This window comes from Podarcis pityusensis (assembly GCF_964106645.2).
Source record: "Podarcis pityusensis genome assembly, chromosome: 2".
NCBI classification, from domain to species: domain Eukaryota; kingdom Metazoa; phylum Chordata; class Lepidosauria; order Squamata; family Lacertidae; genus Podarcis; species Podarcis pityusensis.
The window spans coordinates 99962292-99977636 of NC_138029.1; the positions used below are offsets into that span (position 1 = coordinate 99962292).

The 15345-nt window shown below is 43.2% G+C and overlaps 1 protein-coding gene across 1 annotated transcript in view; it reads left to right on the top strand.

The window, feature by feature from the left end:
- SUCLG2 (succinate-CoA ligase GDP-forming subunit beta) overlaps positions 1-15345 on the top strand; it is a 218403-nt gene that overhangs the window by 42781 nt on the left and 160277 nt on the right. Inside the window, exon 2 of the mRNA XM_080995832.1 lies at positions 14359-14500. Coding sequence (XP_080851958.1) covers positions 14359-14500 — 142 coding nt within the window. The remainder of the gene's footprint in view (positions 1-14358; positions 14501-15345) is intronic.

Below are 15345 nucleotides of genomic sequence, written 5' to 3' on the forward strand. Positions count from 1 at the left end.
ACCTTGGGAAAGGCTTAGATTGTGTAGTGGAAGGAATCAGGGAATGAGGCAGAGGTAGCTTATGCCAGCTCTAATGGCAGAAATGTATGGCTGCCCTGTTCCTAGGAATCCATAAATGCTTTTGCCATCTTATATAAATGGGCTAATAAAAAGACAAAGCCGGGAATTGGTGTTTGTAATAATGGTCATAGCGAGACTGTTTTATTGGAAAGTCGGTGGATAAACAAATTATGGGAAATGGCAGCCTTGTCGGAATCAACAAATTATGTTCATCTTCAGGACAGAAGACAAAAAATCTAATGACTTGGCTCAAAGATGGATAGCCTTTATTTATATTGGAATAATAGGTACCAGATGAATGTCGATAAAACTTTTTCTGTTTATTAAAGACCATTTCACGCATAATGGATACTTCTTTTTCTTACGCTGCATATAAAGAAACACAGTAAAAAAAAAAAAAGAGGCAATTGTGCAGAAAGTGCAGGGTTCCCCATTCTGAACACAAGTTTTAAATGGTCTTGGAGAGAATCAAACAAAAATTACAAAAATCCTCTTCCCTAATGTTGATGCTTTACCAGGCAGTATAACATTCCTCATTGCAGTGTGTGTGTGTGTGTGTGTGTAACACAAGGTTTCCCTGTCATACTAGTGCAAGTCTTCTTTGTATCATGTGCTGGTGCATGCAGACAAATCCCATCAAATCCCAGTCCCATCAGTTACTGATCACTGAGTCCTGTAGTCTTCAGACCTCAAGGGCCCCTTTAGCTGCACCTGTGTGGGCTGTCTGCCAGGCTAGTGTCTAGATATAATTTGGAGCTCAGCACAATTTATGGGTTTGACCCTCATGGTTTATATCAAGGCTGGCAAACCCAAATGCTGCCATTGCCTAGGACAGTGATGGCCAAACTTGGCCCTCCCGCTGTTTTGGGACTACAATTCCCATCATTCTTGATCACTGGCCTTGTTAGCTAGGGATGATGGGCGTTGTAGTCCAAAAACAGCTGGAGGGCCAAATTTGGCTGTCACTGGCCTAGGACCATTGGCCATTCTGTCTGGGGCTGATGGGAGTCCAACGTCTGAAGGGCCATAGTCTCCGCCCCAGGTTTATATTCTTAACAAATGCACATGAAGGCTTGAATGTAAAGATTTTAGAAATTCAGCCTTGATCCTCTGAGAAGGATGCTTGCAGCTGCCAAAGGGGCATGTGTGTTGAACAAATTCATGGAGGATATGTGTATGAATGTCAGGATGCTGTTGGCGGCTCCCAACTGGTTGCCCAGGAGAGTATAAAGACAAGGAAAAGTTTCTTGCTGTCCTTTTTTATTTCAGTCTTTACAGAGAGAAGCTGTAGAACAAAGCCTCATGGATAATGGCATCTGGTTGACAACTGTGATAAACATGATTCTGGATTAGATGTGCCTTTGTGGTGATCCAGCAAAGCTTTTTTTATTAATTTTTGGAAGTACAACAGCAGGGATCATTCTATGCATGACGTAAGGGTTAATTTTGTTAGTGTTACAGTCAACTAGTCAAGAGGGAGATGGGTAGATATGTTGCTGTATGTTTGGTTGAACATCTCCTTGCTTGTGTACAAGGCCTGAGACGAAACCTCTCTGTTCTTTTCTCTTTGAATTATACTCCTTTTTTGGCTCAGTTTGCTCAGTAAAGTGTTACCAGGACTTTTCTCTCTGGATTCCCATCTGTGTTATTTAAGTGACTTTCCTAACATTTATCTCATTTTAAATATTTATATCCCGCCTTTCTATGAATCACACAGTTCTAACTAAGCAGTAAAGTGGCAAAAATAAAAATAAAAATCACCACATCTTTGTGCAAAAAAACAAATACACCACACAGAGATTTAAATATTTATGTACATTATTATGTACATTATTATTATTAGAATTTTCTACTTAGAAGCAAAAGATCAATTCTCAGCGTCATGTTTTTAAAATAAAAACACTGTGAGAAGATGGTGTCCTCTGTTTTGAATGAAATGGAGATGCATTTTTTTTTGTTAAAAAAAAGATCTATCACAGACAGACACACATTGCTCTCTTGTAAGTAAATCTCAGGTGACATCCAATGAACCTTGTTCGAACCCTGGTTTCCCCTGCTGTCCATCTGTCATGGCCAGGCCAGACTGCATAGCTACCTCTGGCATAATGCTGCAAAGGACGTAGAGGTTCTTGACAGCAGCACACAGTGGCAGGAAGGGATTGTCAGAATGAGTAGTACAGTTGGCAGGTACCTGATGCAAAAACTGGATTCACATGGTGCTTTGATTCCCTGCCAAATGAAAGCAGCCTGTTTAGTAAGTCTCCAGGGGGCTACGCTGCCAGAGGGATGGTCTGAGAAATGTAGGGCTTCTTTTCAAACGTGAAAGTTATTTCACAGCTCTCATGCGTGCGACATACGAGGAAGGTTGGTTCGTGGTCTTTGCAAATATCTGGCACATGTGTAGCGTGGGCCATGCTTACTTTGTATGTTTCCTGCACACTGATTTGCACAAACATACTGCTGTGAGATTAATCCGGGCATAGGTATTCAATCAATCAATCAATCAATCAATCAATCAATCAATAATTTATACCCCGCTCATCTGGCTGGGCTTCCCCAGCCACTTTGGGCGGCATTCAACAAAATTTTAAAATGCAGTAATGCATCACACATTAAAAGCTTCCCTAAACAGGGCTGTCTTCAGATGTCTTCTAAAAGTCTGGTAGTTGTTTTTCTCTTTGACATCTGGTGGGAGGGCGTTCCACAGGGCAGATGCCACTACCAAGAAGGCCCTCTGCCTGGTTCCCTGTAACATGGCTTCTCGCAATGAGGGAACCACCAGAAGGCCCTCAGCGCTGGACCTCAGTGTCCGGGTAGAACGGTGGGGGTGGAGACGCTCCTTCAGATATACATTGCTAGGCAAACTCCGGCCCTCCAGATGTTTTGAGACTACAATTCCCATAATTCCTGACCACTGGCCCTGTTAGCTACGGATTGTGGGAATTGTAGTTCCAAAACATCTAGAGGGCCAGAGTTTGCCTATGCCTGGATTAATCAATATAAAGAAGTGGAAAGCTATTTGCCTGAATCAGGTGTGCGGAGTCCTCAGGCACTGCGGCTAAATTTGGCTGTCCGGAATCCTGTACCCAACCCTACGGCTTTTTCTCAGGCCACACCCATTGCTAGGCCACACCCCTTCGCTGAAAGTCACACGCTCTCACCAGTTTTGCTCCACAACCTTCCCACATGCTTTTTACCATGCTGGAATGTGCCCTTAGATGATGATTGGTTGATCCTTTGATTATGAGGGACCATCAATATCTTTTAAAATGTGTTGTTGTTTTTTTTGGAGAGGACGGCAAGATGCTTTGGCCACACTGGCCTATAAGATCATAAGAAGGACCTGCTGGATTAGGCCAGTGGCCCACCTAGTCCAACATCCTTGTCCTGCAGTGACCAAACAGATTTTGATGCCAAGAAGATCTACATTGAAGATCAGGTTTGCTTTAGTGTAGTATTGTTTTGATATAAGAGAGAGAAGTTAGGGTGCATCAAGGGGGAGAAATAAGGAAACAGCATTGAAAATAGGATGGGAATTCGACAAAACAAAAGAAAAATGTGTTAGGTATGTGAAATTTCTGGACATTTAATAAAATATATCTGGAAAAGAAAGAAAATCAGATTTGCAGTGCCCATTTGAAACAGCCTGGTGACAAAATAGTGAGCTTTCTCCCTCACATTCAAGGTATGGTAAATCATTTTTGTGCTTTCCTAAATATTTCACCCACTTTTAAAAAATAAAATAAAAATCCTTTAATATTACTTGCTCTGATGAGATGTGAAACCGCAATGTAAACCATTTGGATAGCTGTTCTTCATAGGAGGGATATTTTTCTTCTCTTTAGAGAGAGCTTCTATTTCTCTGAAGCTTGTAATGTAACTTTTAAACATGTTTTCTTTAGCTCTGCAGAGCTTTTAATACACAGTCAATTTCCAGCGATTTCCAAAGTGTACAGATAATCAATGACTGTTGTATGCAGGGGTAGGCTGCATTCATTCATCTTCACCGGTAGTTCATTTATCACAAGGAGTTTGTGTATTGTGAAAAATCCTGATTGAAATCCTGTCTCAGTTGAAATTCAGGATGGAAAGTGTTTGCTTGACGATTGGAATTTTTTTTTATGGTCCACAAAGGGAAATGTTGATAAATAAGAATGCCTGGTGTGTGTGTTTCTGTCTTTCAATTGACAATGTGCTAAGACTTCTGATGATTTCTTTATACTGTCAATCTCAAGATTAGTTGCCTGCCTTACTTCCAAGTAAATGTTTCAACTTGCTCAACTTGCTGTAAGATTCTATTGTAAATGGGCTTGGGAGCTCTATGCAGAAAGGTGATATAATTGTTTTACTGGTAAGTAATAAAAGGAAAACTAGTTTATTTTGTGATCCTGTACAAGCTCAATATGTGCATTACAAAAGAGAAAAGTGACCTTAAGAATTCTTCAAATATTACGATGTTCAGTGATGGAGTTGCTCTCCAAAGTTTGCATCGGATTAAGAAATAATCCCAATTCTTTTTTGGGGGGGGGGCAAGTAGGGAGGCAGAGAATATATGAGGAACTGTGGTAATTTAGCTGAACCAATAACCAGGATTAGGAAGATGACAAATTAGGATTAGGAAAATGGCAAATAACCAGGATTAGGAAAATGTAAAAAGGTGAGAGCCTTCTGAGAAATGATATATAATGAATTGAAAAAAATGTTGAAATATACATTTGTTAAAAAAACCAGAGGCATTTTTGTTAGGAATGGTTGGAAATGAAATAAATAGGAAGGACTGTAAATTGTTTTTATATGCAGTGACAGCAGCAAGGATATTACTGGCCCAAAAATGGAAGCAAGAAGAGCTACCATCAATGGAAGAGTGGAGAATGAAATTAATGGATTATGCAGAATTAGACAAATTAACAGGAAGGGTCCGAAACCTTCGAGATCACAAATTTACCGAGGACTGGAGTAAATTTGTAGATTATATGAAAAGTCTATGTGATGAACAAATAACGTTTGTGGGTTTACAAGAAGTTTTGTGAAGAGAAATATTAGAAATATTGTAAAAAAGGGAACAGGAGGGAGAAGGTTTGTTTAAAATAAAAGGCAATGTTAAATAGAGAAATGCGGAAGGATGACTAGAAAACGGAAGATTCACAGAAGAGCTGAAGGAAGTCTAAAAATTATGTATCTGTGAAATATTGATGATGTATGTTTAAGTTTTGTATTATAAAATGAATAAAAAATATTATATAAAAAAAGGAAAATGGCAAACACATCAAATCCCTTGCTTCTATGCACCCCCTCAGTGGTTTCTCTCATCCCTTCCCTGGCAAGTGGGGGGGGGGGGCAGGGGTACCAGCAGGAGTGCCAATGGTACCCTCCATTGTACCTGCCTTTTGGGTTTATTCTCTCCCAGAATCCTATGCCTAGCAACTAATCTGCAGATTTTGTTCATTGTGAACGTGAGTGTGCACTTGTGTGTTCTGAGCATATATTAAGAACTTGGCCAATGACTAAATGAAAATCTGTGAAGGGAGAAGGTACTATAGCTGTGGGCTTTGACAAGAAGGCATATTTCTTGAACGTAACGGCCAAATGGCTCACATCCAGATTTGTACATAATATTTTACCTTCCAAAATAGCTCTCACCTGTTGTCTTCTAACCAGCTATTCTGATTTATCCTATGTCCTATTTGGTGATGAAACAAGGACTTATTGCCTACATGACGCAATGCATTTATTTATTTTTTAGTTGTCCTGATATTTCAGTAGCTTTAGAATGAAGCAGGTAAGGTCAGAGGCAAAGCCTGGTCAGGTCTCTTTTCTTTAAAGAAATCAGGACCCTGGACAGCTTCCAGTGAGCCTCCCCTACCTCTGCTATGGAGAGATGTTCTCTCAGGGGAGAGTTGAGGCCACCTGAAGTCTTATGAGGACCGGTTAGGATTATATTGTACTTGGTCCTGCGTCTTGGAAGAAGTTCTGTCTTAAAAGGCCCTTGTCTGATTCTGCAAGTGTTTGCTTCTATCGTGAAAAGGGCATGTGGCTGTTATTGGAGCTTGCCCTATTCTGTGGAAGGTACAGGGGGAGCCTCTGCCCCAAGCAGCACTGCTTGTTTTTCTCTTCACCTGTATCCTAGGGAGGGCTGGGGTTGAGGAATAACAACAGCTCACACTGCATGGGTGACATTGTTCTGGCGTTAGCACAATGTTAGTCTCCATCCTGTTCATTCTCTCACTTAATTGGCTCAAAGAGAAGACGCCTTACGATGTTTTGCCGTGGATGGTATCGCTTTTCAGTTCGGCACCGAACCTGGAATGGGAATTTCATTTGCATAAGCTCTTGTTTGTCTGATTCAGAGAGCAGACAAATCTGGGATTGCCACCCTGTCACTTGCAAGCCACCCAGCACCAAGGCTGTGGAACTAACCAAAGGATTGGATGTCGTAGAAATACTGTCTAAAAAATGCATATGTTAAGGGCATACCCTTTCATAGATTTAATTTCCCAACATTGAGTGAACATGGAAAGCCCTTGGCACAACTTCTTATGAACTGAAAAGTTTTCTTGTTTATTGAATTGTAATTTAAAATGTTTAAAGGACCTATGATCATTTATATTTATCAATAGTGTTACTCGCAAAAGCATCTCAAAGTGATTTGCAGCACAGTATAAACATTAGAGCCGGCTACATCCAACCAACCAATAAACACATAAAAAGCGGCATTCACCATGCAGAAATAGTTGCTAACTTCTTGTTTGAAATGCCTTTAAGGCAGGGCCAAGAAATGGAATCCTGCCAGAGGCCGGATCCGGAATACCCCACCCTCTGTGGGCCACTTTGACAGCTTTGGTAACAAGGAAAATGTCAAAAAGTGAAAAAGTTATTGATTCTAGTAGCTGGAAAGAATTTGGAGACACTGTCCTGGTTCTTCCTTTTGAACTGGACTTTCCATACACTGAGCCTGAAGTCCTGTGGTGTCGGGTTGGTGTGGTTTAGCGCAAGCCACATTATGACCCAAATGAGGAGACCTGGTCACCTAATTAGGGCCACAGGTTCCCCATAGCTCATTTTGAAGGTTTCATAGGTTTAATATTTCACAAGATGTTTTCATTGAATCGTAGAATTGTAGAGTTGGAAGGGACCCCAAGTGTCATCTAGTCCAACCCACTGCAATGCAGCAATAATTTAAATATATTCCCGTGGTGTTTTAATGACATTGAAGATGTGCATGGTGCTTTTACATCTGTGACATTAATCGTAATGGCCAGGGTCAACCTTCAGCCTGCTGTCGTCCAGATGTTTTTGGACTATAGTGGTACCTCGGGTTAAGAACTTAATTCGTTCTGGAGGTCCGTTCTTAACCTGAAACTGTTCTTAACCTGAAGCACCACTTTAGCTAATGGGGCCTCCTGCTGCCGCCGCCGCGCAATTTCTGTTCTCATCCTGAAGCAAAGTTCTTAACCTGAGGTACTATTTCTGGGTTAGCGGAGTCTGTAACCTGAAGCGTCTGTAACCTGAAGCGTCTGTAACCCGAGGTACCACTGTATAGCTCTCAACAGCCCCAGCCAACACAGTCAGTGGGAGCTGTAGTTCAAAACATCTGCAGCGCACCAGGTTGGGAAAAGCTGGTCTCTGTTTTAGAAAGCTTTTTCCAGGACTCATGAATGTTTCTAAATGAACAGTCATTGGGCAGCAGTCATGATCTTAAAAAGGTTACAAAACAAGACAAATACAGGCGTGGAAAGGCGCCTGCAGAAACCTGAGCGAGCAGAATGCCAAAACTGACCCGTATGATTGTAGTGAAAGGATAAAAAGCTGATTATCTGTTCCCTTCATTCCCTCCCATTTTATTGCAATCCCATCATGTTCATTTAGTGTTGCAGTTTTTATAGAGAGGGAGACGAGATTTTCAAAATGGACCTTTCTTTTTTGCTTCCTTTGTTTCCCCCCCAGCGCACAAGACCTTGAGTGACTTGAGGTTAAGCGATGCGTTCTCTTCTGCCTCGGCCTCAAATGCATCTTGCTCCTCCAGCCCCATTTGTTAGTTGCCCCCAGAGGTCCTCGTTCCTGCTGCTCCTTAGTTGCAGAGGCAAACAAAGAGCCTGTCACAAACCCCAGCTAACTGTGCAGCGAACTTGGCTGCGAGCCTCAAGGTCACCTCTGACAGCTCTAAGCATCTGTGCAACTCCATTCCCCTACTGCAGCGCGGAGCCTGGCGTTTGCTCAAAGCGGTTGTACGCGGAGGGGGGACGTTGGCAGGCTCCCATGCACGGGCCCATGCACAAAGCCAAGCTGCGCTTCTTTACCAAGAGTGGGGCGGAAAGGAAATAACTTAGTTTGCGAGAGCTTCAGCAAATGTCAATTTCAGCCTGTATCCGGCAAATACTGTGCATGCTGAACCATCATCTAAAGGGCAAAAAATAGAAAAGAAAGGAAAATCATAGTAAAAATGTGCATTGCTTTTTTGGGGGGGGTCTTACACATTTTATTCTTGCCTTTAAGATGGCAGCCGGGAGTTTCCGAACCTAAATAAGCGGGGTTGTGACTCTCACCAGGTTTGCAAATTGCTGTTGGAGGGTTTGAGGGGCCTTCCCCAACCCATCAACAAGTGCTCTCTGTTGACTAGACAGCAACTGCCTATTACAGTGGTACCTTGGGTTAAGTACTTAATTCGTTCTGGAGGTCCGTTCTTTACCTGAAACTGTTCTTAAGCTGAAGCACCACTTTAGCTAATGGGGCCTCCTGTTGCTGCCGTGCCACCAGAGCATGATTTCTGTTCTCATCCTGAAGCAAAGTACTTAACCTAAGGTAATATTTCTGGGTTAGCAGAGTCTGTAACCTGAAGCCTATGTAACCTGAAGCCTATGTAACCTGAGGTACCACTGACTGTCATTTAAGCCACATGCCTCCTTCCTTTGGTCAAAGGCTTCCTCTTCCATTGAGAGGTGGGTTGCCTGTTTCTGAGGAAGTGCCTGAGCTCATTTTCTCCTGAGTGTTGATTCCCGGCTTTGCATCTAAAAGCCCTCAAGGCTGAAGGAGAGCTTGTCTGTGAGGAACTGCATCCAGGAAGCCCTACGAGCGCCTTGCAAGCGCATGTCAACTTCATAGACGAGGATGTATCTTTCCAGCCTCAGTCTTGGGAATCAGTATGTAGCCTGTTCTGAGATGCGTTGCGCCTCTGAAGCTGTCTTTGAAATAAAAAACCCAAAGCCAGGGTCATTTCCCCCTCACTTTCTTCCTTAGCTTCGAGCTTCAACATTGGACTGGGGCTGGTCTGAACTGCTCTGTGGAGGCAACAGAGGCATCTTGTAAGAATAGCAGGATATGGAAAAGGTCCAGACCTCTTCCTGTTGGGAGGATGCATGTCAGAATGGTTCTGAGCCTTGGAAGCTCATTAGGATTTTTGGGCAGCCCAAGGCAAGCCAAAGTCTGTATATCTCTGGGTCATTTTGAAGTTAGCATCACAGCCTGTCTTTGTCAGGTTCTGCAACCAAGAGCCAATTGAGGCATCTCATTTGGGACTTTTTAGCTTAGAGAAAAGTTGTGGGTGACATGTTAGAAGTTTATAATGTTGGATAGAGAAAAGTTGTGGTTTTTTTACACTCTCTCATAGTGCTAGTACTCTTGTACCTCCAGTGAAGCTGAATGTTGGAAGATTCAGGACAAAGAAAAAAAAGTACAGTGGTACCTCGGGTTACGGACGCTTCAGGTTACTGACGCTTCAGGTTACAGACTCCGCTAACCCAGAAATAGTACCTCGGGTTAAGAACTTTACCTCAGGATGAGAACAGAAATTGCGTGGTGGTAGCGGGAAGCCCCATTAGCTAAAGTGGTACCTCAAGTTAAGAACAATTTCAGGTTAAGAACGGACCTCCAGAACGAATTAAGCTCTTAACCTGAGGTACCACTGTACTTTGTCACACAGCACATAATTTAACCATGGAACCTGCACCTACAGGAGATGGCCACAAACTCTGATGGCTTTAAAAGAGGGTTAGGGATATTCATGGAGCAGAAGGCTAGGATTAGCTACTAGCCATGATTAGCTACTAGCCAGTTGGAGGCAGCAAATCTTCTTGGGTATCATTTGCTGGAAACTTCATGTGTTGTGGTTCAGTGTTTCTTGATTTAATGAACCATAGTTCCATTTATGTCCAAGCTAGGGAGACTACACCTACTAAGACCAGAATGAGCCAAGATCATAAACCATGGTTTGGAGTTGGCTTAAGATCCTGGCATGCTCTGAACCTGGTAATCAGAAGTTTCCTGACTGGGGCATTAGAAACGATGGTCAATTAGCCTGGGAAATTAATAATAATAATGATTTGTATACCGCTCTATACGCACAGGTCTCAGGGCAGTTCACAGGATAAAACCACAATATAAAACCACAAAATACATAATCAAAATTAAAAACAAGAGCAACCTAATTACCCCTCCTGCCCCGGGACATTTTTAAAAGGCATTGAATGTCAGTCAACCAATGGCCTGACTAAAGAGGAACATTTTTGGAAATGTTGAATTGTGGTGCGCTGAGAACACAAAAGGCAGGTTCGAGGCTTGTTCATCACATGCTTGAATAAGCTGAGCTGCGTACATTCCAACTGGGCTATAAAGTGCTCCCTCCATGGAAGATTCACTCTGTGTAGCATTCCCAGGCATTTGAGAGCCTGTAGAGCTCTCTCTCTCTCTCTCTCTCTCTCTCTCTCTCTCTCTCTCATACAGCGTTCCTTGCACATAACAAAGCTTTTCGTTCCAGCTCCAGCCCTCCTGTGTAGATTGAATAAATAAATAAATCTCCAAATATACTCTTTAAACGCCAGTTTATTGCAAGGGAAGTCAACACGTTCTTACTGTTTTGTGTTATTCACTTTTTTGTGGCGCTGCCTATTTACTGCATCCTACAAAACTTGCATGTTTTGATGGTCGTGGTCCATGATGTACAGTCATAAAGTAGAGGCAGCAGCAGATGGGCAGCTGCTTTTGATATAAGGCTTTAATATTGCATGCAAGCCATAGACGTATATAGCTGTGAGATAATTACTTTTTTTTCCTGTAATGCAAAGCTGTCGAGGAAGAACCCGCTTCTCCACTGTGTGTGTGTAGATAGATAGATAGATAGATAGATATAAACACATTGCAGTATTAATCTAATAAATAATCCCTGTGTGTCTGTTTTGTCTCAGCTGGTGGACCAATAGTGGTTTTTTGCTTGACGAACAGCTGTTTGATTCTAGCAGGTTAGCTGCCAGAGGGGCACAGTTCATCTCTCCATAAGGAGGATGTCTTCCACAGGACATAGAATGTAATTACAGCACGGCTGGGTAGTACTACAGTTGCTTAGGTTGACTTCTCATTGCTATTTACAGCGAGTTTTTCCTCCCTCTCTCTTATTACTAGAACTTAGGGGCAGCCCATGAAGCTGACTGCTGAAAGATGCGGGGCAGACCAAAGGAAATACTTTTACATGGTCATATGACACCCTTATGACGCCCCCTCCCATGGGAGGCAACGATGGTCGCCAACTTGTATGGGTTGAAAAGAGGAATGGACAAATGGATGGAGGACTGGTTATGGTTGGAGGCAGCACGCCTCTGAACACCAGTTACAGTGGTACCTCGGGTTACATACGCTTCAGGTTACAGACTCCGCTAACCCAGAAATAGTGCTTCAGGTTAAGAACTTTGCTTCAGGATGAGAACAGAAATCGTGCTCCGGCGTCGCGGCAGCAGCAGGAGGCCCCATTAGCTAAAGTGGTGCTTCAGGTTAAGAACAGTTTCAGGTTAAGAATGGACCTCCGGAACGAATAAAGTACTTAACCCGAGGTACCACTGTACTGGGCATCACAAATTTAGAGAGCTCTGTTGTACTTGGGTCCTTCTTGTAGGCTTCCCATAGGCCTCTGTGAAGACAGGATGATTAATTCGATGGGCCTCTGGCCTGATCCACTAGGGCTGTTCTTATGCCCTTACTGTGACTTCTAACATGATTGTCAGTAACTCATTATGGGGCCAATCCTTTGCAGGGTCGCACCCGTATGCCAGATAACACAAGCATGTGGAAGAGTACAAGGGAAGAACTGGCATACTCAGCGTTGTGGGCGAAAGGGCGGGTTAGCCTTGCACGTTGAGTTAGCAAGGTTTCAAGATGGATAAGCAAGTGAGAATTTATAGCAGGCGTGTCCAGGACCTCTAAGTTGCTCAGACAGCTAGCAACTTAGACAGTATCGTATAGTGCAGGGTGTAGTGGTTCAGAGCGGTGGACTCGTAATCTGGTGAACCGGGTTCGCTTCCCCGCTCCTCCACCTGCAGCTGCTGGGTGACCTTGGGCCAGTCACACTTCTCTGAAGTCTCTCAGCCTCACTCACCTCACAGGGTGTTTGTTGTGGGGGAGGAAGGGAAAGGAGAATGTTAGCCACTTTGAGACTCCTTAGGGTAGTGATAAAGCGGGATATCAAAGCCAAACTACTACTACTACTACTACTACTATACTACTACTACTACTACTACTACTATTACTATTCTTCTTCTTCTTCTTCTTCTTCTTCTTCCAAATGTTGTTGGTACTACAGCTCTCACTTTTGGCGACCAGTGGCCGTGCTGGTTGGCGCTGATGGAAACGGGAGTTGATCAACATCTAGAGAGCCACAGGATCCCCATTCCTTACATAGTATATGTTGAACACTGGGCTGCGTGTGGCGTAGCTTGAAGTTTGGTTTTCCAGGTGGAGCAGGCAGTGGTTGGATGGAGTTTAGAGTTTGTGTAGTTCACAATTTTGGCCTCCAGGGGAATAGAATTGTAGAGTTGGAAGAGAAGCCAAGGGTCACCCTGTCCAACCCCCTGCAATGCAGGAATCTTGCCCACAGCTATCCCTGGATGGGTTCGAACCACCAACCTTCTAGTTAACAGACAGACATGCTGATCCCTTGCGCCACAGAGCCCTTCATAGAATTGGAAGGGACCATGTGGGTCATTGAGTCTAACCCCCTGCAATGCAGGAATCTTTTGCTTAGCGTGGGGCTCGAACCCACAGCCTTGAGATTAAGAGTCTCATGCTCTGCCGACTGAGCTATCCCAGCTTGATAATGTGTTGTGGTTATATGGCCTGACTGATGCCTGAGTGGCAAAGGGGATGAGGCCCAGGGACCATGGTTCAAGATTTATGACACCTTTTAATCTTGGCATTTTGGTTTGAGCTAGTGTCAAATGTAGCCATGCTCACAAATATTTAAATAGCATAATTCTTATTTTTTTAAAGTAAGTATGCACAGGATCATAGGGCTTGAAGAAGCAGCTTAAGCTGATCAGGTTCTAATTTTAGGTCAACTTGAAAGTGATTATAGCAGCAAAATCTGAAATAGTTGTGGCGCTAGAAGAATCCATGCTGTTATAAGATTGTAATAGTAGGCTAGATCTTAAGCGTTCATTGTGTTCGGCACTGAGGGCCAACTTGCCCCATTCCTTAGATTTTCAGATCTTCAGCTGTATAGGAAATAGAAATTTAACAGCCAATTCAACCCTTTTCAGTTCCATGCAAAGGTTTCTCTGTCTCCCCCTTTTTCTCTTTCTGCACAATTCAGCCACAATTGGAAGGAGTTAGGGGCATAGCTGAGGAGAGAAGTAGCCAGATTTGGAGCACATAACAAATTCATGGCTGATGAAGTATTGCCGCACAGGGCTCCCTAACCAGTACTCCGCTAGATATCCATCAGTGGATATGGATGAAATATCTGCTAGATCACAGTGGCTCTCATTTTTTTTTAATATAGATTTTATTTAGAACCTGTTTGGCCCTGATGCCTTTTTTAAAAAAATGTACGTTTCTTGTTCATTTGGGGATGCTTGGAAAGTCTGAAACTCAGGTGAGAACTGTACTGAAATTAAGACTGAAAATCTCACAGTTACACAAGAATAAACCCCAATATTGTGACTGGGACTTGTCTGGATGGAAGCGTGAACAACCTAATCTAATAACCTGATAACGATGTTTTGTGCTTTGGGAGCTTGGGAGAGGGAAACCATCAAGATGCAATTTATTTCACAGAAGCTAGAGCACACCTGGATAAAATTAAGAAGTACTGTACCATACACTGGTGCCATCTAAATGCCGTCTTCTAAGGATGCGGAATATTTTGCTCATAAACATGCATACAGTGTACTCTATGCAAAAATCTTAAAGAGTTATTTCCTAGCTTTGTTTATTGCAGGTTGCAGGTGACCACAACTATGCTGCTTAATAGCTCTGTTGACTGCTGCATGAACTGCTCATAATGAACATTGTGATCTCCTCCCCATCTCATTTCTGTAGGCTGTTCAGTTGGCCCCTAGACGATGGCTAAACCTGCAGGAATACCAGAGTAAGAAACTGATGGCTGATCACGGGGTCACAGTTCAGAGATTCTTCGTGGCTGACACTGCAAATGATGCTCTTGAGGCTGCTAAGAGACTAAGTAAGTTGACTAGTAATGAAGTGAAACCTGCAGAGGCTGTAAACCAGCCTGGAAAATTATGTTGTGCTGCAAATATATTGTTGCATACATGTTGCATACAGTCTTTGAAGCGAAGACACGTTTTTATTCTAGGGATCGGAAATATATAAAGATAACGAACGTGGTTTCATATGCAATCTTTATTCCATTTAGTCCCAGAGGCTCTGAGTGTTAGCATATATACATATATAACGGAACGTGTAGTGTAGTGCAGAACAGCAGATGCTGTTGCTCAATATGACTTTTCCAGAATTTCATTTCCCTTTCTTGCTATCAGTCCTGCTAAACAGCAAACTTGGATAGTAGGTGCTGACAGGATTGTAGACAAACTGAGACCACTGATAAACAGGAGGGATAGTCCAATACTTGGGCGGGACACGGGTGGCGCTGTGGGTTAAACCACAGAGCCTAGGACTTGCTGATCAGAAGGTCGGCCTGTTCGAATCCCCGCAGTGGGGTGAGCTCCCGTCGCTCAGTCCCTGTTCCTGCCAGCCTAGCAGTTTGAAAGCACGTCAAAGTGTAAGTAGATAAATAGGTACCGCTCCAGCGGAAAGGTAAACGGTGTTTCCGTGCACTGCTCTGGTTTGCCAGAAGCAGCTTAGTCATGCTGGCCACATGACCCGGAAGCTGTACGCCGGCTCCCTCGGCCAATAAAGCGAGATGAGCGCCGCAACCTCAGAGTCGGTCACGATTGGACCTAATGGTCAGGGGTCCCTTTACCTTTTAGTCCTATACTTAGGGTAGGGCTGGGGACCCCAGTATTGCAGAATCTTAGAAAATATAAAAATAAAAAATCCACCAAAGGG